This window comes from Pipistrellus kuhlii, unplaced genomic scaffold (assembly GCF_014108245.1).
Source record: "Pipistrellus kuhlii isolate mPipKuh1 unplaced genomic scaffold, mPipKuh1.p scaffold_m20_p_1, whole genome shotgun sequence".
Lineage (NCBI taxonomy): Eukaryota > Metazoa > Chordata > Mammalia > Chiroptera > Vespertilionidae > Pipistrellus > Pipistrellus kuhlii.
In genome coordinates, this window is record NW_023425404.1 from 1908879 (window position 1) to 1936424 (window position 27546).

General features: G+C 45.3%; 1 protein-coding gene across 4 annotated transcripts in view; it reads right to left on the reverse strand.

The window, feature by feature from the left end:
* KCNK10 (potassium two pore domain channel subfamily K member 10) overlaps positions 1-27546 on the reverse strand; it is a 110308-nt gene that overhangs the window by 26180 nt on the left and 56582 nt on the right. For all 4 annotated transcript variants that reach the window (XM_036429665.2, XM_045574990.1, XM_036429653.2 and 1 more), the window contains exons 3-4: positions 21474-21591; positions 11302-11462 (exon numbers count right to left, since the gene is read on the reverse strand). In XM_036429665.2, coding sequence (XP_036285558.1) covers positions 11302-11462; positions 21474-21591 — 279 coding nt within the window. The remainder of the gene's footprint in view (positions 1-11301; positions 11463-21473; positions 21592-27546) is intronic.

Genomic DNA, 27546 nt, shown 5'->3' on the forward strand with positions numbered 1-27546 from the left:
ATATCATATTTATATCTATTTATAATTGACTTTTTAAACTAAACTGCAATGCAGTGTTAAATTAAAAAAGAAAGTACCGATAATGATAGGGGATGCCCAATGCATTGGTTTGTGCCAACTTGGCAGTAAAAGGGAACCTGGGGGGTGGGGGCGGATAGGTAGACAGACAATATCAATAATAATAATTTAAGCCAAAACTGATTTGGCTCAGTGGATAGAGCGTCAGCCTGCAGACTGAAAAGTCCCAGGTTCGATTCCAGTCAAGGGCATGTACCTTGGTTGCGGGCACATCCCCAGTAGGGGGTACAGAAGGCAGCTGATCAATGTTTCTCTCATCGATGTTTCTAAGTCTCTATCCTTCTCCCTTCCTCTCTGTAAAAAATCAATAAAATATATTAAAAAAATAATAATTTAACACGAGCCCTTTCAACCATTCCCAGGCTCTGGTAGAAAGTTAGTTGATGTTTACGGCAAAATTCACTTCTGACAAGGACTGGAAAAACTAACTTAGGGGACATCGCTCCGTCTGGCTGGCAGCAACGTGGCAAGAATGCAGCATCTGAACACAAGTGCAGCAAATCCTCTACTGAGGGTCCCCCTTGATATCTGAGGGCCAGTTTTCTTTTGGGAAGAATGTCTAGGAGCACGTTAAGGCTTGATAAAAATATGAACTGGCCCATGTGTTCAAGATCTAGTAAGAGCACCCACAGGTTGAGAGGCAACTCCCATGCAGCTAAAATAAATTCTTCCTCATTCTTTTATCTCCCTTTTAGTAGAATAGTAGAATATCATGGACACATCTGTGTAAACAGTTGTAGCCCTTTAAGTGCAGCTGAGAAAGCGAGTACCACTTCCTCTCTTGCACAGAGGACTGGTCGGGGTACACTCAGACCTGCATTCTTCTTGGCTGAGTCATGACCAGTGCAACTTTTCCTCCCAAGGCAATGACTGCTGATGGGAGTTGAGTCCCCGCCCCAAGCCCTTCCACCCCGCAGGTAGGACTCAGAGCAGCATCAGCAAACACCTTCTTTACTGGGGATTGTCAGGGGTGCTGCATGGTCTGCACAGCCTGCGTGTGTTAGAGGAATCTACTCCATCTCTCTCTCATCCCCAATGAATTTGAAATCAATGAAGTATTTACTGAACACCTCCAAAGTGCTTAGAGTTGAGCAGGGGTACAGGGAAAGAAAGACATACCCCATTTCCCTAAAAATAAGACAGTGTCTTAATATATTAATTTTTGCTCCCAAAGATGCGTTAGGTCTTATTTTCAGGGGATGTCTTATTTTTCCATGAAGAAGAATACGGTACACATTTATTGTTAAATGAAAATAAAGGAAATTTATTACCTGTATACGATACGGTAGTACGGTAGTTGTCAACACAAACCAGACAAACTGTGAATCCTACAGTAGCAAGAATTTACTCATTTATTCAATGACAATCATGCCATCATCTTTTGGAACATCATCATAACAATCCAATTCCTGAATTTCCTGGTGAATTTCTTGTGACTTCATTTCTTTCAGAATCAATGGACCAAATCTCTCATGTTTAGCCTAGGGGGGCCTTATTTTCGGGGGGGATGCCTTATATTTCACTCAGAAGGAAACCTGTAAGTAGGTCTTATTTTCAGAGGATGTCTTATTTTTGGGGAAACACGGTAGTAGGCCTTAGTTTCAAGACCCTCATGCTTTACTTAAAGAGAACAATCCATTAGCAGCATAAGACAGGTGCATCACCGAAGATGTGGGCCCTGTCAAACACGCAAGCTAGAATGCACAGTCCCTCCTCTGAGCTTCCATGGCTGACAAGTGCCTGTCATAGCCATGTTCACCACTTACTGAGTGCTGATGGCAATAAACATCAGCTAAGTACCGAAAGAGGTAGCTACGGAATTTATCTCCATTTTTCAAACGAGGAAACTGAGGCACAGCCTAGCAGGGGTCCTCAAACTTTTTAAAGTGGGGGCCAGATCACGGTCCCTCAGAGAGCTGGAGGGCTGGACTATATGAACTACTAATTCCTACTGTAACACCTCGGCTGCGCTCACTGCCCAAAAAACCTGGCGGGCCGGATCAGACTCCTCTGCGGGCCACATGTGGCCCGCGGGCCATAGTTTGAAGACGCCTGGCCTAAGGTCACATGGCTTAGGCACTGAGGCAGTGTGACCTCAGAAGCTGTCTGCCCCAGCTACAGTCTCACCAGGTACATTGGTTTTTCTTTTTTCTTTTTTTTTTTTTATCCTCACCTGAGGATATTTCCTAGAGAGAGTAGAAGAGAGAGGGAAAGACTGGGAGAAACACATTAATTGTTTGCTTCCTGCACGAGCAGAGCCCTGACCAGGGAGGAGCCTGCAACCAAGGTACGTGCCCTTTCCTGGAATCAAACCTGGGAATCTGGTCCACAGGCTGATGCTCTATCTACTGAGTCATGGCTAGGGCAATATTGCTCTCTGCATGCCGGTTTCCTTCTTGGATGAGAAGACTGTCTCTTGTTTAGTGCTATATACCAGTGTTGCCCTTGCAGAAGGCGCTATTTGATAATTGCTCATTAAACTGAGCTGGGAAGGGTCTGAAGGAAAAGCTCGGAGGGGGAGTTGGAGAGGGAACCATGAGGTGAATAAAGGGATTTCAGAGCAGCGGCAAGGCAAGGGGGAACCCAGAAGTCACCAGCGTGCAGAGGCCCAAGGTGGCCTGGCGTTGGGCTGCCCTCCCTCCCAGCAGCTCTGCTGCAGTACCAGAGCTGGAGCAGGACGGGAACAAGCATGGGGCATGGCTGGAGGTGAGGACAGGAGGGGGCAGGTACCAGAGGGAGGCACAGCATGGGGCCCCGCCTCTCGCCTTAGCCCCCAATGTAACAGAATGGCAGCTATCGGAGCAGCTAAAACAGAAGGGACCATCAAATAGCAAGTTAGCCAATGCTGTTTTTGTGGCCTGTGGAAGCTGAGGAAGAAAAAAGAAACAGAGAAGGCCAAGTGCTGGCGAGGCTGTGGCGAAATTGGCACCATTGAGCATTGCTGGCAGGAATGTAACATAGCGCGGTGCTGTGGAAAATGGTATAGGAGTGCCTCAAAAAGTTAAGCACAGACGCACCATACGATCCAGGAATTCTACTTCTAGGTACACCCCAAAGAACTGAAAGCAAGGACCTGCACAGATTTTTCACACCTGTGTTCCTAGCAGCATTATTCGCAGTAGCCAATAGGTGAAGCAACTCTGTCCATCAACAGATAAATGGATAAACGAAATGCAGCTCATACATACAATGGAATATCATTCAGCCTTACAAAGGAAGGAAGTTCTGACATGCTGCAACATGCATGAATCCTTAAAGACATTATGCCAAGTGAAGTAAGGCGGACACAGAAGGAAAAGCACTGTGTGAGGTATCTGGGGCCGTCACATCAGTAGGACAGCGGTGCCTGGGGCTGAGGGCATTGCGAGAATAAGTTCTCATTTCCTGGGTACAGACTTTCTGTTTTGGAAGATAAAAAACATTCTGGAGATGGTGGTGAGGATGTTTGCACGACAAGGCGAATAAGCTGAATGCCACTGAATCGTATATTTTTAAGCAGCTAACATGGTAAATTTTATGTAATGCATATTTCACCACAACAAAAAGTTAGGGATAAAGTTAAAAGCTGAAGCAGGCTTTATAGCACCCCAGTAATTCCTGGGGTTACCTCAATTGAGAGCCTCTTTGAAACTATGTGACTATGGCCAGGACAAAAATGTTAATTCCTTGGGGAAAAGGGCTCCCAAACACCATAGAAACAGCGCTGATGGGAAAAGCCAGCATTGCTCTATCCCTTTGTACTCCACTTTTCCTGAGGATGGGAATCCTTTTTGAACATTAAAAAATATTCCTCAATCCCCACAGAACAATAGAACCTTTGGTACCCACTCATTGTGGAAACATATCAAGAGAAAAATATGCTATCACCTTTTAAAATGAACTTAAGTGATGACAACCCCCTTCTATACATTAGGGAAAGGGCAGTACATGTGTGAAGGAGACAGTCTTTGTTCTCTCTGCCAGCTATGCTAGATGCACGAAAGGATTCTCGGGTCCTTTAAAACAGCATCTCAGGCTCCTGGGGACCCACCGCCCCCCAGAGGGAGAAACACACCTCTCTACTAATGAGAGGCTAAAATTCTGCAGTAAACTGTAAGACACAGTTCAAAACAGTTAGGTCAAAAATGATGTGATACACAAATGCAGCTCTTCTCAGAAAATAGAAAGCAAAGCATTTCCCCCCAGAATTACAGAGTGCATTTCTTCTACCTAGGCTGGATCCATGCCAGCAGACAGCTCTCCTTTACACAAAGTCACCAGAGCCCGCTCAGCTGTGTGACCAGGCAGTGCCTGGCAGGCTGGCACCTCCCAAGGGAGCTGCCTCTTTGGGGTAGAGGTTCCAAACACTGGCACGCCTCCCAGTAATGATGTATTCTAATCATTTTCCTTTTCCTAAAGCGAAAGTTCTAAAGCTACTTTCTATGGACTCCTGACACACCAGTCATTTAGAAATATCACCCTAGTGCAGTGGTTGGCAAACTCATTAGTCAACAGAGCCAAATATCAACAGTACAATGATTGAAATTTCTTTTGAGAGCCAAAATTTTTAAACTTCAACTTCTAATGCCACTTCTTCAAAATAGACTCGCCCAGGCTGTGGTATTTTGTGATAGAGCCACACTCAAGGGGCCAAAGAGCCGCATGTGGCTCGAGAGCCGCAGTTTGCTGACCATGGCCCTAGTGTAAGCCTGGGGATCGTATACCAGCTCAGTGATGGGCAGATGCGACTAAAAGGCATCTCTCAATTTTTAGGAACCTCAGTTTCTAGAAGCTACACTAGAATGGTTTATTACTTGCTTGGCTGACACATGTAGCATGGGGCTAGATGTAAGAGAAAAACTCGTTGTTGTTGTTGTTTTACATTGATAAATGTAATTTTTTAAAAGTAGAGTTCTACAAGAGGGCAAAGGATTATTATTCGATGACGTCAGCGGTGCCTTGCTGAGGACCCACAGGTGGGTGGTGAGGGGTGACTATGGGAAATTGTCCACCTGGTAAGCAGACTCTAGGATACTAATAGAAATGAGTGCTCGTATTATTCTTGCATCAAAGTTGTAACCCAAAAGTACCTGGAAGTTTTAGAAACAGGCTACCATGTGGTGGATTGAAAACATGTGGTGGCCCCCAAATGCAAAGATATAAACCGCTTTAATTACTCAAACCCATGGGATCGTGTCTTCAGTGGGCACAACCTTGGAGAGAACGAACCCAGAAATATTTCAGAGACTTTCCTCTAGTGGTTTTTCAACCTTTCTTTCTTTTTAAAAAATATATATTTTATTGATTTTTTACAGAGAGGAAGGGAGAGAGAGATAGAGCGCTAGAAAGGTCGATGAGAAACATCGACCAGCTGCCTCTTGCACACCCCCTACTGGGGATGTGCCTGCAACCAACCTAAATGCCCCTGACCGGAATCGAACCCGGGACCCCTCAGTCCGCAGACCAACGCTCTACCACTGAGCCAAACCGGTTTCGGCGGTTTTCAACCTTTCTAATACAGTTCCTCTTGTTGTAGTGACCCCCAACCATAAAATTATTTTTGTTTCTATTTCATAACTGTAATTTTGCTATATTACGAAAATGATTTTATGGTTGGGGTCTCCACAAGAGGAGGAACTGTATTAAAGGGCCGTGGCATTAGACAGGTTGGGAACCACTGTTCTATTTGGGTGACAGCTTTGGAGGGGTTTCTCCACCACATTCCTTGAGTTTAGGACTGAGCTAAACGCCCGGTGGGAATTAAAACCTTGGTGCTGACTCCCTCAAACTCCAGGTTCTCCACCCCCTGAAGGAAAGCGCTGAGGCACTTCTGGGGCCCAGAAAAAGAAGTGTGGGCTTGAGGGCACCACCAGCTGCCTGGGCTGCCCAAGGGCTTGGCTGTGAGCTGGGTTTCCTCTTATTGTCAACAATGAGTGGGTTGTAGGAAGTGGACAGAGAGCAGGGTATTCATCAACTTCTCTCTTCGAGGTGGGTCAAAACAAGTCAGCTCTCGGGTAGCACAAGCCCCCTTTAGAAGCCCACCTTCACATTAGTCACATCGTGGACATAAGCAAGGAGGCATCTAAAATCCTAGATTGAGCCTGGCCGCAGTGGCTGAGTGTCGACCTATGAACCCGGAGGTCACAGTTCGATTCCCAGCCAGGGCATATTCCCGGGTTGCAGGTGGCAGCCGATCAATGATTCTCTCTCATCATTGATGTTTTTATTTCTTTCTCCCTCTCCTTCCTTTTTGAAACTAATACAGATATATATAAAAAAAAACCTAAAAAATTAAATCAAATAAATCCTAGATGGATCTCCAGGAGTAGAAACATCGAGAAAGAGATGTTTGCCAAGAACAACCCAGTACTGGGAGACAGAACAGGTGTGTAGGAAAGAATCGGAGGCTATGGTCAACTCAATGTATGGCCTGATGACACAGGGCCAATATGAACTGTGTTCTCATCTTTATCTGTCCCAGATCATACCAACCTTTCACAAAGACTCTCCTGAGTCACCAGATGCTAACCCTGCCTCACAAGAGAAAGATGGAAGGAAAGAGAGCGGAAAGACTCAGTCTGGCTTGAAAACCCTCGCTCTGTTCCTTATGGCCTGGGTGACCTTGGTCAATGTGCACCTCCTGGTCTCATATAACGAAGAGGGTGACATGGCCTTTCGGAGAGGATTGCTGCACAGCTTACTCTCAGCAAAGCCCACAGTCAGAGTCTGGCATGGACTAAAACCTCGAAGCAGATCTGCATCTTATCTCTAGACTCTGAGACAAAGGTGCCATAGTATTCAGTCTGACCTCAGTCAAATCCTCTTGGACAAGTGACAAATCCGAGTCTCCCTACAAAACTGCCGACGCACAGAGGTGTAGGAGTGACTTCCCAGAAGTTCCACACACTTTCTGGGGCACTCGCAGCCCCCCCACCTGGCTTCCCCCCACACTTGTTTAGGCACAGCCCTGATAAGTTTAACTAATTCCTCAGGGAGCATGTCCTCTGCTATTAGGACTGGACCTTTGTATCCATAGAGCTGAAAACAAGGGTTTTGATCTTCCTAAAATAATAATCTCTTAAAGTGAACCCCAAGCTAGCTCAAGACTCCTTGTGAGGAACAGAAGCCTCCTGCAAATGTGTCCTTCAAATCTCTCCTCCACTCACGGCACGCCCGTGGCAGAGGCCTCCAGGAGTCCTTGGCTCCCTCTGCCAGCCCCTTCCTGCAATCCACAGTGATTGACTAGCCCACTAATTGAGCATCATTAGCAGATTGAGATCGTAGTCACCCGGTCTTAAGCACTTGGCAGGCTCTGAAGTCCGCAGGGAATTGTGGCACCAATAAACCTAGCCTAATGTGTGATTATGTGTCAGCTACACCCCGGCTCCTTTGGATTCAGAGGCAAATGAACATTTCTGTGGCGTCCTTGGGGGAAAAGGCCAAAGAAGAAAAAGGAGTCCCTTAGTTACAGAGGTAAAATCAGAAAGCCCGCTGACCCGCCAGGGAAAAAGTGGCAGCTGCTTCCCACCAGAGGCCAAAGTGCAGCTCAGAGCAAGGAAATGGGATCCAGTCCAAAAGCAGACCAGTTTCCCTGCAGCATCCTCTCCAGTGACAGTTGGCCTGGCCCCACAAAGGAGCCAGCCCGCAGCAGGAGACACAGAGGCTGCCCACTCCCCAAATCTGCTTTGGGACCCAAGATCAACCCTGCGGAATCCCAAATCATTATCCTTCACCCGCCAACTGCCCAGATTGCACTTGGAAACCTGTGCAATTATTTTTACTGTGTATGACATAAATACTCAAAAATCATCTCCAGGAATTCGAATGGTATATTCACATACACCTAAACTCCACGTTGGACTCGTGGCGTGGGCTCATACCTCTGGCGGTAAGTATCAGTGGCCCACCTGGATGAGGAGGCAGGATTACTGGACGGGGTCCAGACTGTGTCCCCAACTCACTGTGTTGCTCAGGCAAGTCACTGAACAACCCGAAGGCTCCAATCTTTGGGTGTGGGATGAGTCACGTTCCCCTCAGAGCCCTCTACAGGTCCTCTGTTCTAAATGCTAGGGAGCCCAGGAATAGTCCCAGGGGACAGGCACAGGAGATGACTAGTGCTCACCAATTTCCCACCCCGCCCCCTTCCTGGAGAGCAAACCAAACCTTTCAGCACCCCCTTTGCAGTTGGGTGGGTCCATATGCCTAGTTCTGGAGGCCAAAGCCCTTAAGAGCCAGTGTGCAATGCCTAGCTGCTCCCCTCCCCAACCCCTCCTCTCCCCCAAACCCATTAAAGCCTTGAGAGCTGCCTGGGCCGCAGCAGACCCTGGCAGAGGGTTATTTGTTACCATAGCACAATCCAGTCTCCCCCAAGTGATTCAAGGACCCCAAAGGTCACCTGGTTTACGACAAATGGAGGGAGGACAGCTTCCCAGTAAGTGGCCTGTGTGGCTAGTGGCTGTGACTCCTGTGGCCCATGCTGCCATTTGTTTCCCCCCAACTTCTTTGCCGACAGAATTCAAATTTAGCTCATCACAGGGACGCAGTCTGCCCCAGAACTGTGACATAACAAATCAAGTGGGTGCTGCTTTTTTAAGCCTCTGATTGCCGATCGTTTGCTGTTCAGCAGTAAAAATCCAGTGACGGGTGAGATAGCGAAAAGTCCCTCCATCACCAAAGCTAAAGCTACAACCACTGATGAGCTTATCAGCAATAAAGTGGACACTTTAATCTCCCTATGCTTATTTCCATGTTTATTTCTCAATTATTAGTTCTGAGCTTCAGAGGACAAAAAGGTGTTTTCTTTTATTCACCCCGTGCTAACCCCAAGCATTTTGTTGCTCTGTAGCCAGAAGCATTCCTACATAATACAGACACCCTCAGCAACGCCGCAACATGAGGCTCAGATGTGGGAGAAGGCCCCGAATCTTGTCACTTCAGAATACAGGCAGCTGGAAGGCTGACTTTATATTTTATCTTTACTTCAGGAAAAATCCTCTCTATCAATCCCCCAAAAACCACAACAGATGAAGGGAAAGTCTTAACAGTCACTGAGCAGGTGAGAGAACAAGAACAATGATCTTTCTCCATGGGAACCAGAAATCCCCACCCGGAGTTTTGTTGTTTTCAATCCTCAAATAATCACCTAAGAGTAACTGGTCTTTTAGATGTAGTTTAAATGAATGGCAGGAGCCGGGAGGTTTTCTAGCAAGGCCGCATGCAGCAAGCCAAACTGCTGTCTGTATCTCCAGGAAGTGCGCTTTTATGGCTCCTGGAACGCATCATTCCTGCCAACAGCGCCCTCCGCTGGGCTGCAAATGCCTACCTTGTATGCTGCCAATTCCATGATACGCCACCCTCAGCTTCCTGGAACGGAGTGGCATCAGCATAAAAATGAAATGTGAGATTTTTGAGGCTGTCCCAGCGCCTGTTGAACTAAGCATGGAGAGGCAGCTTTCAGGGGAAGGAGAGCAGTCCTCTGCTTGAAGTTCAAAATGCATTAGGGGGAAACGCAGTCCCCGGATTTGGTAGCTGATGTCATCAAATGAATGCAACCTCTTTCCTCGATTAGAATGCAGTCCCTCATTTTTTTTTTTCTTATAAAAAAGAATTTCAAAAGCTCGTAGTCTAATCAGTTGTTTTACAAATAAAGACACCATGATCTAGAAAAATTACTTAAATATAAAAATGCTGACTCTCCATTTGAATCCTGTTCGTCTGAGTGTCTGCTCCGCCAGGTTTACTATTCTGTAGCCGTGAGGGCTAGAAGGGCTCCTCTGAGACCTGTTCCTGGAGCCAGGGTTGCCCTGTCTGGTTCAGGCAGACCTGAACCTCTGAGAAGCAGAGAAACTGAGCTCTGGCGGTTTCCATGGTGACCACTGAGCCGGGTGCATGCTCTAACGAGGCTGGCTGACTAGCCCGCACTTAGGGAGCAAAGGTTGTGGGGCATTCCGGGAAAAACCCACATGCCGCTGAGCTGCTTGGATGGCATGTGAATGGGCGGCTGATAGACACACAGCTCTGAACTCTACGTGTCTGGCCTCCTGCCAGGCTCTTTCCCATACATTAATTCATTTAATCATCACCAAACATTATAACACAGATTAGAATTCTACCCCCTTTTGCTAAGCAGTAACCCGAGGCAGCTCACTCAGGATCACTGAGCTTATATAAAGGTGATCCTGATATATAAACCTTATTCATCCACTCTGACAAACCGGAACCGTTCTCACAAAACTAAAGTAGGGGACTCCCGGTATGCTTCTAAAGAAAAGCTGGTCATGATTACTTGTCTCAGAGGGAAAAACAAGTTCAGACTTAGAGCTAACCACTGACATACCCTTCCCATCATTACTAGATTCTGAAAAAGATCTCAAAATGTCATTGTAAAATATTAAGTGGTGAAGAAAATTCCCCAGTGGAGGTTTGGAACACTTGAACATTAGGTCAATAACGAGAAAAAGAGCAGAAATGACCCTACACCAAAGCAAAGCAAGTACTCTGTGAAAGCATACGAATAGGTGTGCGTTAAAGGGCCTTGGGAACCTCAGTCCAATCACATCTATGTCACATGACTGTCTTTGATGCCAGGAATGCCATATTTAGTAAATAAATTTTGCTTGAGTTGAGACTTTTGTTCCTTGTTTAAAGGTAAGTATTCTTAAAAGGAAAAAACAAACAAACCACCAACACCATAGCAGTCATCAGCGCCTTAGTGTCCTATTGCTGAGGGAACGCAGCAGTGGAAGGAGAAAGAGGGAGGGGCCATAGGGAGACAGATACAAAGGTGCCCAGAAAAGACAGGCTCTGGAAGAGATCCCAGAAGCCAGGATCATCCTGAAGACACCGAGCTGGCCAATAAAACGGAAGAAAGAAATTCCAAAAACAAAATGGATGAATTTACAGTTTTCTACTTCATTGCAAATACACTAAGGACTCATCTTCGTCTTTAAGAAGAAACGGAGTGTGCTTCACGTCTTCACAAAGTCTGTGCTGGCAAATCCATACTTAACTCTCTGTGTTGTGGTTCCAGAGATACCGCTCTACGGAAAGTAACCACCGAGGAGAAGAGTTTCGGCACAGTGCCCCTGACTGCCATCAGCCACACAGGAAATGTGACCATAACATCAGACTGTTCTCTTAAAAGTGGTAATGGTATGACAAGACCCTGATGATCCCTCCCGGATCCCGCCGGGCTAAAGCCAATGGGATCTCCGAGGTCAGGGTGGACATAGAGGCGGTACTCACTCGAAAGACCTTCTCCACTCTTGCAATGCTTTTCCCAAAGATGGTTCCAAGTTGGTCTCCAATTCCAGCCAATAAGAAACCAAAGAGTGGAATTCCAAAGATGGCATATAAAATACAAAAGATTTTGCCTCCTTCAGTGCTCGGAGCAATATTCCCATACCCTGGTGAGAGATATTAAAAAGAGAGAGGGAGAGTGGTGAGGTAGCAGAGAAATTAGAGTACAGAACCAAAGACCCTACAGACCCTTTCAAACCTTCCTGCATCCCCTCCCCTTTCCCAATGTGATGAACTTTAGGAAGTAGCACCTCATTTTCAAGGCCCGTACACTTCAGAACACTGTCCCGTCGCTTCCTTTCCTTCTTTGTTATCAACAGTTTTAAGGAGATCCAGGTTTCTGGGATCTAATGTGTATGGTTAGATTACTTTTTAGGAAATGTGTGGTCACCCAAAATTGCATTTCTAATGGAAAGCGGAAGTATCCATTTCAGAAACACCAAACCTCCTGGACCTATCTGGTCTAGGAACATTTGCACACCTAAGAAGGGTTCGCCATTGTCATTTTTAGATTGGAAATGAGCCCCTCCAGACTGGCTGCCTTCAACATTTGCCTTCCCAGGGTCATGGGTGCTCCCACTAAGAAGGCCATGAGGTCTAGCACAAATTCAGAAAAGGACCCAGGGACCACATAGCCCTACCTGAGGAAGCCTGAAAACAGTCAAGAGTTGGGAAAGGACAGTGGCTCTTCTTCTCTCTACTGGGAACCCTGCATCACCTCTGAATCCGGCCTATCCTCCCACCCACTTCCTGCATCAGGGGATGTCAAGTGCTAAATAAATGTGTGCTGGTGGAATGGATGTTTACAGATAAAAGAAACCTTTCATAGCCAGGTCTGCTAGTATGTTTGTCAAATAATGCTTTGAAAACAACAACATCTTAAGACTGCAGCAATTACATACCAGTAAGTACCTGAGGTATAGTGAATAATGTCCTTATTCCATATGGATGGGACTAAAGATAGTGGTGTTGGAAGAAAATGGCTTATGGCAGTAGCACAGTTTGTATGGAAATGAGTCTAGATCATTTGTTATTTGTTTTCATGTCAAGGATTATCTAGGTAGTCACCTAACTATCCTCTGATATCGGGGTGACTCATGTGAGGTCTGTTTCTAAAGCCATTAGTGGGTGAGTTATTTGGTTCATGGTTATCAGCATGTTGTGGGTGCAGCGCAGAAAAGAACAGCGTTGATGATTGGTCCATCAATCCTCCCCCTATGCATGTGGTGAGCTCACTAGTGCTTTCTGCCCTTGAGCAATGAGTCACCTTGCTATTTTCCTTTTCAACTTTCCACTCAGATTCATTTAAACCTCTTATCACAAGCATCTAAATCACAGTTGCTGTTTCATCAGGGAGTGTTCAGCCAAGCCTCCTAAATCTCCATTTCTTTGACTCACCACCATTTTGATTTAATGGCAAAAAAATCAACAACAACCAACCCTTGGAACTTTTTTCTGGTGCTTGGACACAATCCTTTTTCTCAGCATCCCCCTCTATAATGATCTAATTTACATAACATATCCCTCTTGGAGAGGGAACAAATGTGCCTATACAGTTTCACATTATGCAGGTTTAAGGTTCCCTCTCGGAAACATTCTAGTACCTTCTGGAAACATTCATACTCTTGCTTGGCTGTCTCATAATTGCCTGATTACTATCAGGGGATCTAGATTTTCTTTTAGTCTAATAACTTGGAAAAATATACTGCACACACCAGCAAACAAACCTAGGCTTAGAACCTGCTGACTATGCATCTTTGCAGCCCTGACCAGTGCTGTGCACCCTTCTTCTTCCTATCAGAGAGGACCTGCCCCCACTCCTGGGTCAGGGGTCATCCAGGGTCATCAAGAGCAATGGAGAGAAGTAAGAAGACAGAGGCTCCAGATCCAATTCACCTCACTTTACCCAGTTGACCTGAGACTCACTTAGTCACAGCAAACCCTGGTTTTGGAGGGATTCAAGGACAACCTGGGGGGAAATATCAATGAAGTGTCAAGTACCATAACAATGCAAAGTAGTATTATCATCATTGGCTCCTTATTTACTCAATCTTTCACAGACAGGAACACTAAAATAAAAGTAAAGCAAAGTTCTTAGGTTAGGGCACTAGTGAAGTGATATTTAAATATATCTCTAAGCATATTTAAGGGCATAGAGCCATATCAGACACACAGTAATCGCCATTCCTGAGTGACGCTGTACTTTGTGCACGGGTGTGCGCATGCGCATTTCGGTCCCCTGTCTCCAATGAACTCTCTGGGAGCAACTGCTGCAGCTTGACCGTCAACACTGTGACTCTAAGCAAATCCTAGACCTAGAACTTCCATTTTGGAACTTTGAGGCGATAGAAGGCCCACATTCCTGGATTCTTGGCTCCAGTTCTACCCGGCCTGTTGGACTGTCCTGCCCAGCCTTCCAGAATGCTTGGGAGAACTTTGAAGGGAGGCTTGAGGGCTGTACGCAGGCTCTTGAATTAGAGATAACGTGCATTCTTGTCTGGTTCTCCCGCTTATTAGCTCTCGGAGGTTGGCAACCTCCCTAACCTTTCTGCCTCCTGCTCCTCATTTGAGAAGTGTGGCTACTCGATAGCACTCACCTCACAGCGACTGAAGGTGAAATGAGTTGCCTGTGAAGATTAAATATGTGTATGTGAAGCCCGAAGCACAGGAGGCTCTCAGTAAGCATTAGCGATTATCAGCTCGTGGTTTCCAGTAGGAAGAAATCACTTCTCAGCCATATGTCTCCAGGAAAACGAAGCCCCGGGAGAAAACAGATGGTTGGCTCCTACTTCCCCTCCGGAAGCTCTGCTGTTCTCCCACAGCGCCCAGGGCATGGGACAACATGTACCTCGGGGGCTGGCTCACTGACCTGGGCGGGCCCATGGCTGGATTTGGGGTGCGGGCACCTCTTGGTGCAGCCAGGGGCTGTGGAAGCTGGAAAATGAGAGGGGATACACAGCCACCAGAGGAGCAATCAATGAGGCAGACCGAGCCCAGAAGACTGGAACTGGATTTAAGTAAAACAAAAGACATCAACGGGCTTCTGGTGACTTTCAAAGGAGAGGAGCCCAGTGAGGACAGTTTGCGATGTGTGAGAAAAACCAAGGTGGGGACTAGCTCTATGGACCCCCAGATAGGAAACAGTCCCATGAAGAGAAGGCTGATGTTTAGGGAGCATGTGTGCCTGAGGAGCACACAGATGATGCTCCCATTTGCTATTTACGTGCCAAAGTCACACCTTTGCCAACCCACATGCTATGCAGGCCTATGTGGTGCCAATGTGCGTTCTAAAACCAGAAAGCCCTTGCACACAGGGCTGGCTTGATGGGTGTGCAACCTGTGCAATCAGAAGCCCCATTTCAAAGGGCCCTGAGCTGTGGTAGTGCTCTGCTGCTACCATTTTGACATTCTTTCTCATTTCTTAGCAAGGGGACCACATTTCCTTTCTTTCTTTTTAAAAAATACATTTTACTGATTTTTTTTTTTTTTTTTTTTTTTTTTTTTTTTTTTTTTTTTTTTTTACAGAGAAGAAGGGAGAGGAATAGAGAGTTAGAAACATCGATGACAGAGAAACATCAATCAGCTGCCTCTTGCACACCCCCCACTGAGGATGTGCCCACAACCAAGGAACATGCCCTTGACTGAAATTGAACCTGGGACCTTTCAGTCCACAGGCCAATGCTCTATCCACTGAGCAAAACCGGCCAAGGCAAGGGGACCACATTTTCATTTTGCACGGGGCCCCGCACATTCTGTAGCTGGTCCTGCTGAATGAAGCTACTAAACTCCATTGCTTCTTCACCGTGAGTTATTGGGCACGTTACTTAATGTCTCTGGGCCTCAGTCTTTTCCATCAGTAAAATGAGGCTAATAAACAGCACCTGCCTCATGTGGTTAATGAGAGGTTATGAGAAGGCATGTGGAGCACAGAGCCTGGAACCTAGCAAGTGCTCAGTGAGCTCAAGCCACAATGTCTATTTCCAAAATCATGGGTTAAACTCTCATTCGAGGGCTGGTTAATTAGAAATAGCTGCGCAGGTTCCTTGGCAGGCACAGCTCTTAAATGAGGCCGCCAGGCAAGTACGTAACACAGTTCCTGGCTGCCATCTGGAACCTGACTGCGGGCTCTCACTGATGTGGGCGGAGTCCAGTGACTCAATCCCAAAATGCCTCAAATACTAAACTCCAGTTGCCCTTGGGAGCTGCTGGTCAGAATGCCATCACCTGCGGCCCTTCTGTTTGTGATTGTTTATGGGGAAGTCTGCACACAAGAATGAGTGTCATGGTTAGAAAAGCTAGTTACTGGGTTATCTTGGTAGATAACCAAACCAGGAGTCCACATTCAGGGGCAGGTGGGGCTTTTTCACATCAGCATTCATTACTGAGAAAGGAGACAGGCACAGGGCAACCTCCACAAAGACGGAGCTGAGTCCATTCTTCCTCGCGGCGGGGCTCCTGGCTTGGAAAATGCCTAAATGTGTTCCCTTTGGCCCCTTATAAATCTTTCTGTATGTCTGAGTATAAGAAAAGCTTTCTAAAAAAAAAAAAAAAAAAAAAAAAAAAAAGACACCCTTGATCCATTCAGATAAAAGAGGCTTCTGATACTGAGTAACATCAGTAGTATCGCTGCGTCTCAGAAAAGAATCTATTATTCCTCCTATCTCTGCCTACATTCTAAGCAATGAACACGTTTTTGTGGGTCTGAAAAGTACATAACCTCATGCAGCCCATGAAAGTCTTTCTGGGGAGCAATTTGGGGAGCCTTTAAAAGGTCCGTGACCTTTGATGGCAATCCCTTGGGGATCTTTCCAAAGAAAACAACCAACGATGAAGACCACACCTCAAGTACAGAAATTTTCATGGTGATGCTAAAGGAAGAAACAGCTTCAGCTTCCAACAATATGGGGTCATAGTGTGGATGGTAGAAGCCATGGAACCCACCAAAGATTATTTTTAGAGAAGCTTAGTAATAGGGGGACATGTTTCCAGTAATATGTTGTAGATGAACTCAAGCAAGCAGGCAAATGTTTGTGCTTCACAAACAATGAAAAGACAGCTCCTCAGCTCCAGCTTCCCCCTGCCTGCTTCCTAAATTGTGAAAAATTTCCCAGGAAAAACTAAAAGGATCAGCGAGTTCTGATTTTCCTTAGAAGCTTTGCTACCCCACATGTGATGAATGATGAAAAAACCCATTATTTCCTCACCTATTTATTCTACTAACATTGTACTATAGTTCTCTTTAGAATTCTCGAACTGTGTGACTTTATAAATATTCTCCCATTTGGAGTTAAAATGTAGCCATTTTTTAGCCAGCTAAATGGTGACCATCTTACAATACATTACTTTTGTAATATATTGAGAAAGAGGGACAAAATAGCCTTTTTTCATTGAATGGAACAAGGACCCAATCTCTAGCACTAACACTGAGCCATGAGAATGAGGTAGGCTTATGGTGTGGGTTGGTTTTATAGTCGTTTCTTGTTCAACGTCCACCTTCCTTCAGATTTTGGGGAAAGGTCCCAAGCCTATGCCTCGGTATGACACGGTGTCCTGCCTTCCTCTGTAGAGGCAGTACCTTTCCACGCAGCCAGGACACAAGCACAGAAACCCAGAAGCTCATCCCATGGGATGCTCTGTCTATGACTTTAAATCTAGAGCAAGTGGCTCACAGGAGGTAGGCGATGGCAACTGCAGTGTCCAGCAAGATCAGACATACTGTCTGGCCCTTTGTGATCTCTGACCCATGAATGTGTGTTAGTATTTTTCAGTCCTGGATAATAGAAAACCCGATGCAGACTGGCTTAGGCAGAAAAGGAAATGCACGGAGCCTGGTAAACAGGAGTTTTAACATTTATTTTGTAACACTTCATAGATAGCTCAAAAGATGTGAAAAGAAGCTTGTTTTTCACATCCCCCCTTTCTTACTCTGCTTCTTTAGCTGAATTCCAGGCATAGCAATTCATCAAAGGAAGAAATGACTGTCAGGGTCTTGGGCCCATCTCTTTCCAGATTTACCTCCAGTAAGACAGGAAGTAATTTCCTCCAAAGGTCAAGTAACAGTCCAGCAACTGAGGTTCTTATTGGGCTAATCCCAATGAGTGAAGAGATCTCATGTCCATCTCTTAAATAAGGACGGTGGTCACTCACATGCAATGTAATAGATTTCTTAGTCTAGACAAGGTGATTCTTCCCCTGAGACCTGGAGGCCAAGAGAGGGGAAGAGGACCATTGGGGAAATGGTTGTCAGAATAAGTAAATGGATGCCAGGCATCAGAAACCAAGGACTACGTGTCATTTGCACAAACTCAAAGATTCTAGAATTAGCATATTAAAAAGGCAGGAAATGTAACATATCAAATGTTTCTCAGAAAGACCATTTCTTTATCACATAAGGTCTCGTGGGCCAATGAACACAGTTGTTCAAGAAACCAAGACCCTGATTCCTAAGGAGTGGACATGGTAAGTACTATCAGGACTCATACCAGTGCAGCTGTTGTGTTTTTCAATGCATCATACAGACCCTGATTTAGCCATTTTTACAAAATGAGAAAATTTGAATTTTTCCTGCTGGGGCTATGAGGTTGTGGACTAATCTTGTCTGGAGTATCTGAAAAGGCTTCTACAATAGAACCCAGACCCTAGAGTAACACACACCTCTAATATCTGTAATAGCTGATCTTAATAGATAAGCAGATTTGCAAGTGTGAATCTGACATATAATTAGATCAGGATTCTTTTTAAAAAGAACAGTTCTCTTTCATTCCCAATTTTCTTATGGCACATAACTTTCTTGATTGCACCAATGTAGAGACAACACAGGCCCTAAAGGCTAGGTCTAAACACAAAAACAAAATGCTGTGCCTCTAAAACAACCCTTAGCCTCCTAAATGTACACCAAGAAGATGTGGATCATCAAAGCTGTGCATTCCGCCAAGGGAGGCATACCCGTAGGCACTTACTTAACATGTGGTCATGAAGAACAAGGGAGAGAAGAGCCTCCTGATGGCGTAGCTGGTCTCAGAGAGCAGCAGATGGGAGAGCTCCTTGCAGGTGCTAACGAAGGAAGCCTCCCCTTGCAAGGGCAGCGGGGCCTCCCAATGCCTGCCCTTCGTTTCTATAAATGGGCGCTGCTGTGCATTTCCCATTCTTTGGAATGAGAATTTTTATTGACTTCACTATTGTGTTGGGGAAGATACCTGTCCAACTCATTTTCAGCAGAGCTGGGAGAGGGATATCATTTAGCAATTCCACCATTTAGGAAAAGAAAATAAGGAGAAGAAATACAGAGAATGGCAAAAGAACCCGCCAGTTGCAAATCTTAGAAAGTGCCAGCAAACATTCAATTATGACGGCGAGGGTGTCACCTTAAACTTCGAGAGAGATGCCTTTGTTTGTAGCAGGTGTGGATATAGGTTGAAGAGGGATAGCAGCTTAAGCTTCCCCACCCCCCACCCTGCAACCCTCCCTGCTTAATCTGGTCCAAAAAAACAGATGAGGCAGAACTATTCATAGAAGAACACAGATGGGCCTGCCGTCGCTTTGGCAGCAGGAAGGAGAGTCTTGGGACGTGCCACCTGAACATCTAGCTACCTGCCTCTCCCTGCTTGCCTCTCTCCAGCCCCATTTAAGATTCAGCAGATAGCTGATACAGGAAGATCCAGTTTGTTTGGTGTCAAGTATTTTTTAAAAAAACAACCATACACAAAAAAACCTGGCCCAGGATAAATATTAAAATTCCCTTTTTAAAAAGAATGTGAAAAGAGCAGCAAAACTTACCAAAGAATGGAAGACATTCAGTAGAAAAATGTCGCCCCAACCCGACAAAATTGTAACAAACTGTGAAGCCTCTGAGCATTTCCACAGAGAAACCACAAAGCAGCAATGCAAGAAATGAGGAAAATAGTAGCGGGGTACCTAGTGAAGATGAAATGGGAGCTAATGGAATTCAGGAAGGGAATAGGAAGGAAAAAAAATCCACTAATGATCATGAAATGATAATAAAATTGGGAGGAACAGATGGCAGAATAGGCACTGTGAAGAACACACAGAAAAGGGATAGAGAAGACAAAATTACCAAAATGAAAACCAAATCTGAAGCATTGAAAAGGCACAGAGGAAAATTACAGACATAAAATACAGTCAGAAAAGTGATAATATATGTGCAGTTGGAATCCCCAAAGGACAGAGCTAAAACCATACAACAGAGAAAACGTTTAGCGATGACAATCAAGAAAACTTCCCTAAAATCAAAGGAATAAAACCTAGCGGTGTTATCAGATGCAAGATAAAGACATAATCTTTTGCGTAACTGGGCAAAACATCAAGTTACTTACAAAAGGGGAAAATATTGGGCTGACATGAGATTTCTCCACAACAGCATAAACATCATTTGAGAGTGAAACCACCCACAACACCTTTGAAAAACATGTGAACCAAGGATATCATTTCCAGCCAAACTGCCATTCAAGGGGCAAGTTATTTTGAATAGCACAACACCCTAGGGAATATTACTCCCATGAGCCATTCTTAAGGCAACTATTTGAAGATGAATTATAGCCAATCAGGTGAGGATGAGGGAAACCATGGCAAAAAGACTCAAGATGAATATTGATGACATTTAACTGAGAACTACAACTAAAATAAATGTATCAGGAGAACAGACCAGAATGTAAATGATATACCCTGATGTTATAGAATGACACAGAGAGTAATAATAGCTAGCGGAAGAGGGAAAGGAGCAGGATGCTAAGTTCACCTTATATTATAGCTGAGAACCAAGGGGCATCATCTAAGGAGGAAAAATTAGCTGAAGCATATTTAATCATTTAAAAGTAAACAGTAAAAGGATGGTATCCAGAGGGCGATGTCATTGTCCATAATAGGGAGGTATTAGATATTGCTTAAAGATTAGAACACTAAGTTGTTACATATTATTATAATTATAAATTATAAATTAATCCCTAAGATAAAAATACAAAACTCCCCAAGTATCAGAAAAGAGACACACAAATATTATACAACAAAAATTGCTGCAGGAAAGAAGTAATTATAGATCACCATATGATCAGTTGTGAAGAGCACTTATCTAGTCCAAGAAATGCAAATGTTCACTTTTGATCTAATTAAACGACAGTGGGAGGACAGGAGGATGGGAAGAGAGCCGTCTCCAGCAGAGTGGATGAAAGAGAACTAACTCCTCACCTTCCACCACAGGAAGTCAAGACATAATCCCTAAACCTGAACATTCAGGAAGTGGCTACACGAGTCAGAGTCATGGAGATAAATATCGAAACAACCGAGCAAAAGAGAATAAAGTGGTTGCCCTGGGGAGGCGAAAAACTGCTGTTTTTCATAAACAAACTTTCTAGAACATTTATATGGTTCTTTCATATATACCATTAATAAAAAGTACAATTTTTAAAAAGAAATTTGAGCATAACTGAGTAGTCTGAGTTCAACTGCTTGATTCATGATTCATGTTTGGATTTTTTCACTCGAACCTTGTCATGAGGTCCTTTCAAACTAAAGGCTCCCGAGTCTCCCACTGTATGTTTTTTTTTTTAAAATATATTTTTATTGATTTCAGAGAGGAAGGGAGAGGGAGACAGAGATAGAAACATGAATGATGAGAGAATCATTAATCAGCTGCCTCCTGTACACCCCACACTGGAGATTGAGCCCACAGCCTGGGCATGTGCCCTGCTCTGGAATCAAACCCATGACTTCCTGGTGCATAGGTCGACACTCAACTACTGAGTCATGCTGGCCAGGCTGGTTTATTTTTTAAAAATGATTTTGAGAGAGAGAGAGAGAGAGAGAGATTGATTCTCTCCCCCCCCCCCCCTCCCCACTCATGCATTCATTGGTTGATTCTTACATGGGCCCTGACTGGCCACTGAACTGAAAACTTGACTATCACCAGGACACTAACCGCCTAAGCTACCCGGCCAGATGCCTTTTATTGAAAGCCACGACGACCACTGCATGAATATGACAGTGTTTCATAAGCCTCCTTGCAGCCTTAAGCTGCCACATATTCTGCGAGGACAGAAGTTTGACAAGCGCCATTCCTCAGAATGGCCTGCAGAGGAAGCGAGGTTGGCAAGCAAACGGGTTACCTATGGTGGTGATGACAGTTCCAGCGAAGAAAAAGGCACTTCCGAGGTCCCAATGACTGCTGTTGTTGGAGGAGTTTCCTATGGGACTCACCCCAGCGTTGTCAGCGTCAAGGGCATGCTGAAAAGAGAGAGAGAAAGGGTGAGGCTCGGGTAAAAAAGTTAAAGGAAAATATTCATTAATTTTCCAGCTCAAGAACCTGCAGGAAGTAATATTCCCTGAGGGCACAGTCACTAAGAGAAACACTGTACACGCACCAATTAAAATGAGAAGATGCCTTTAAGAGGGGAAAAGTTAGGGTATAGAGTAACAGTGCCATTTGGGTAAAAATTGTAGGCACAGGTTTATGCAATCTAGCCCTGGGTCATGCAAATTGCATGCATATTGCTTTGCAAAGGCATAGAAGGGTTGACTAAAGATTGTCACCCAAAGTGGTCATTCCTGAAAGACAGGCTTTCTGCAGCTTTTGACTCTTTTCTGTTTGTTAGAACGTCTTACCTCGAGCTTGTTTCAGGAGCACAGCAGGAGAAAGTTTGGGCTGCTAGCTAGCCCACCCCGGCCCTGCCTCTTACTAACTTCAGAACCTTGTGGAAGCTACTGGAACCTCTCTAAGCCTAACTCTCCTTTGAAAACTGGGGATGATAATACCTTCCCCACAACTGGTGGGATTAAATGAAATGGTCCCATGTAATGTACTTAGTTAGCTCCATGCCCTCCACCAAGTCAGGGTTTAACTACAGCCAATGTCATTTCACTGCCCCCCCCCCCAACCCAACACACAGACACCTATTGCTTCTTTTAAAAATAAGCAGCAGTGACTCCTAACTGACTCACTGGATTTGGAATCCCACACCTCTTAAAATTCCCCCCAAATTGGCCACATTGATGATACTACTAAATCCTCCAGCCCGGGCAGGACACTGCATGAGATAGGCCCTCACGCACCTGGGCCTTTGCCCACGCCCTCCTCGAGCGTGCTCATACTTCAGGGTCTAATCCGGGTCTGCCTTTTCCGGGAGGTATGTGCAGAATAAAGTGAAGATCTCTCAGCAGCCCTTCTAAGCTGGACCTGGCTAACCCTTTCAGGCCAGAGGAGAGGGGAGAGCAGGGAGGAAGAGCAAGCAGGTGAGCTGGGGCGAGGAAGGGACAGGTGGCATTTGCAGAGGGAGGTGACATAGAGCAACTTCTAGACCAACTAGAGATCCTCTTCCTGGTGTAACCCAGGTGGAGTCTACAAGATGCGATTAAATATATATATATATATATATATATATATATATATATATATATATATATTTAATATATTTATATGTTACAATGTACAGATGCCTCCCATTTTCTCCCTTTTTGCCCCCCTTCCACCCAACTCCCGCCCCACCCTAGGCCTTCCCCAAGAACCAATATTGACATGTGATTATATATATAGGGTGTCCTAAAAATGTATACACACACTTTGAATAATTATAACGGCAGTGTTTATTAAAATACATTTCATTTTCAAAATTGAGCTAACAGCTATTAAAATGGGTATACATTTTTGGGGGACACCCTGTATTTATTCTTAAATAATGCCCTTTAAGCTTTGTTAGCACAGACATGGTTGCCACAGAATCAGATCACAAGTGAAAAAGTGAATCACCCTTATATGTTGCCTTTATGAACCTGGGATATTTCAAACTCTTTAGGCAGGGGATCAGCAACTGTTTTTCATAGAGCACTAGATAATAAATATTTTAGGCTTTTGGGGCATATTTATCCTTTCCTTTTACAAACCCTAAAGTAGGCAAAGACCATTCTTAGTTCACATGTTGCACAAAAACAGGCCATGGGCTGGATCTGGCTCGCCCCTGGACGACCGACTGGACAATAGAAAAAAAATCTCCTTTTGTTAAATCTTTAGTTGATTCTTCCTTTTCTTTAAGAACATGAAGTGCTATGCTGGACATTGCTTCTAACATTAACCCTGGCACCTCAGAATTTAAAATCCAGCTGCTTGGAGTGCATACAGGCTATCTTTGCCGATGGTTTAAATTGGTCTAATTGACAACAATCATCAGGGGCTCTGCTCTGTTCTGCTGTAGAGAAAAGACAGATGGCAATCCTTTCTGCTAATAAGATATCCATTTCCCCTACGCTGTGAGTGCCACCGGGCCCAGCAATAGGCCCCAACTAGTGTTTATCTCCTCATTATCTATTCAGCGCTGATGGGCCCACCTGGGCACAATACCTCAGGAGCAGCTCTGGGCCTCAGGCACTTAGGTGACCTCACATCACGCCATCAATAACTAACATTTCCAACTTCTATGAAGCTGCAAAGAGAGCTTGGTTTCAACCAAGTCTCCCTGTGATGAGTATTGCATACAAACATCATAAGCAGACCCTGTGCTGCATATAAAAATACAGATTTGCAGCAAAGATAAGCAGAGAGGATTATTTGCTTCATAAAAAAAAAAAAATCTGGATTCCTTTTCAGTCTCATTTTTTTTTACCCCCGAATTATGCAATTTATAAACAAGTAATGTAAAGTATTTATAAATGCAATCTCTCTATATAAAACCCTAATATGCAAATAGATTGAATGGCAGAACAACTGAACAACTGGTTGCTATGACATGTGCTGACCACCAGGGGGCACACTCAAAACATGGCAGGCATTGGCTGTGTTGGGATGGTGGAGCAGGTGCATCAGACCAAGGTGAGGCACCAGTTGCTGACATTGGGGTGAGCCTCTGGTGGTTCCTGCAAAGTCTTTGTTCCCATGCACTATGGTCCTGCCTGGCACTCGCACCCACTGCCAGCACCAGCCCGTTTGTACCCACTGCTGGCGCCAGCCCCAGTCCCGATTGCTAGGTGCCATCAGCAGGTGCGAGCAGCGACTGCTGGCCCCAATCGCCCTGAGGGCATCTCCATCTCCCCCTGCTCCTGATGAGTGATCAGGCAGCAGCTGCCACTTGCACCCACTGACAGCGCTGGCCCTGCTTGCATCCACTACTGGTGCCAGCCCCAACAGCTCTACCCTGTCAGCAAATGCGAGTGGGGCAGGCACTGCCGTCAGCATGTGGGAGCAGTGGTGGTGGGAGCCAGGCTGCCAGAAGACCGGACAGGGCCGCAAAGGGAGGGGCAAGGCGAAGGCATGGAGGATGGGCCAAGACCCGCCCCTGTGTCCACTGCAGCCTCGTGGGGATCATCTGTTTCCTCATGTGGCACTAAAAAGGAAGCCGTGCCTTACCACCAGTTCCTTTCAAGGTGCACCAATTTGTGCACTGGGCCCCTAGTTTATAAATACTTTAAGGAAGATATCAATTGAAAGGAAAAGAAACTAACATTTGTTGAGTGTTTACATGGAGCCAGGGACTATAGGAGTATGATTTCATTTTATCCTTTGCACTTTTTTTAAAAAAATATATTGTATTGATTTTTTACAGAGAGGAGGAGAGAGGGATAGAGAGCCAGAAACGTTGATGAGAGAGAAACATCGACCAACTGCCTCTTGCACACCCCCCACCGGGGATGTGCCCGCAACCAATGTACATGCCCTTGACCAGAATCGAACCTGGGACCCCTCAGTCCGCAGACCAATGCTCCACCACTGAGCCAAACTGGTTTCGGCCCTTTGCACTATTTTTGTGTTATTCTATGTTATCCTTTCTACAACTTGCAAAAAAGTAAAATTATCTCCCACTTCGGTGGTAAGAAAACATACTCAGTAAAGTTAAGTAACTCACCCTAGGTGACACAGCCAGGAAGTGGAGAAGTCAGGATTCAAAACCTGATTGGACTCAAGCCATGGTTTTCCCTTTTCCTTTGCATGTGGTACCCAGAACACACTCCTCTCCCACAGCATGCTGGCCTCCAGACAGAGATGACGGGGAAGGACTGCCATTGTCTAAGAGTTTAGGCAGAAGGGACCTCCCAAGGGATCAGTTCTAATTAGATGAATTCCTTGAAGTGGAAACACCAAGCCTTATTTGGCTCTTGGAGCTCGTAACAGCTTAACTGTGCTGCATTAAAAATTAAGTTTAAAAATAAATAAAAAAACAACAACACTGGGGCAGGTTGATTTTATACTCTGAGAGGGAGGGAACAGAGTAAAGAGAGAATAATCCCTGAAAGGGACAAAGGAAAAAGAGAGAAGAGGTGTCAATGGACACGTGGGAAGTTCCAGGTCAGTTCCAGCATTGCCCAGGACTTAATTTTTTATTTTATTTTTTTTTAATTTGAGAGAGAAAGAAAGGGAGAGGGAGAGAGAAACACAGATATGAGAAACATGGATTGACTGCCCCTTGGACACACGTTGACTGGGGATTGAACCCCAAACCTGGGGATGTGCCCAGGGAACTAAAGACTCGACCCCTCTATGCATGGGACGACACTCAGCCAACTGAGCCACACCAGCCAGGGCTGCCCAGGATTTTTGCCAGTATCCAGCTTTAACTATGTTGTAAATTCCTCTCTTGTGCCCTCAAGTCCTCAGTAAAGTGGGTCTACAGCCGAATGCCTTTGGGAAGCGGTTCTGTGGAGATTAAATATAAGCACTGTTATAGGCACAGTGGGGCCAGAGTGTGATTTAAAACCAGAAGGAAGAAGGAGACAGATAAGCCCCTCAGTGAGTCACTGAGCTCTTGCTAAAGGCTTATACAATCCCTGGTCCCGGGAATGAGGTTTGACTCTGTCTAGATCTGATGAGTCAGAAAGACTCCAACAAACCACCAGCACGAAAACGAATCAGCACACTTGGGTTATGTACATACAGGGAACACCCAGCACAAACAACTGTTATCACTTGAATTAATAGCGTCATTTTTAGTTCAATAAGAATATTTCTGATTGAGTTCACAGTTCTAACTTTAATCATCTTCTAAAAGATTTTCAAATGAGCTTCATCATTGGAACTCAAGAAAACATTTTAAAATTAAATGCATTTGCTTTTAATTTCCTTCTCCCCTGCCCCAGCCCCCTCCCTGCATTCAGGCTGCAAAAGAGAAGTTAAGCCAGCCCATTAGAAATGTCTGAGCACACAGATAGTGAAATGAGGTAACTGAGCTGTGTACTGTTTGGCTTAAAGATCAACCAAAACTCTCCCTCTCCATTCTCCTCCGCCCCAACTACCCTTATGCTTTAGGACCACCTGGAAGCTATAACAGAAACTGCCACCTCTCCCAAGTGAGGCGGGCCTGAGGTTGATGTGAAGGAAGAGTGACAGGGGTAACAACCACTTGGACCCCCCCTCTCCCTCCCAGCTGTCCCCAGTGCTGTAATCCCATAACCCAAAGCCTGGCTGCGTAAATCACTCTCCGGATGGCATGAGGCACCGTCACAAGTGCTAGCTCGACTCGGAGATGAACAATGACCCACAGGGGACCACTAACTGTCTGTGGCTTTTCTCCTATGATCTGTGTACTCGTTGAGATCATCTGTTTCCTCATGTGGCACCAACAAGAAAGCCGTGCTGTCATCACTCAGCTTGTCTGAGGCTGGCTAAAGAATGCCGCCGATGAGTGCACACTGGTGATGAGGGTGGTCATTTGATTTAAGGCCCAGTGGAGGATGCTTGCAGAGTACAAGGCGGCTCTGTTCCTAATCATGTTGGGATCACGGGGCAGGCGCAACCCAGCATAGATGGCCACTTTCTTCATGGCTCACACCACTGGGATGAAACAAAAAGACCCCTCGTCGGAGGGCACAGAGGTGGCTCTGTGTGTACAGTATTCTTAGTCCCAGTCGGCAAAGGGGTTTATGGAGTAGACAGCTAGCCAGGGGTTGAGGCAGGATGATAGGGTGGCTGTGAAAGTGGCTTCATAAATGTATTAGAGGTGAGCATTCTTTCAGCCACTAATGGATAGAAGGAGAGCCACAGACCTGGGAGGCGGACAAAGGCACATGCATTCAACTCAAAAAATGCCCCTAATAATGCAAAACCCTGGCAGTGTCCTTCTACCTCCTCACACACTAGGTAGGTAATGGAAGGATGGTATTAATTAGATGGCCACAGTTGCTTTTTATTTCTCCTGCTTCAGAAGTGTTTCTCATATAAATATTTCACTGAACCAAAAGTGAATATCCTGGTGTTGGGGG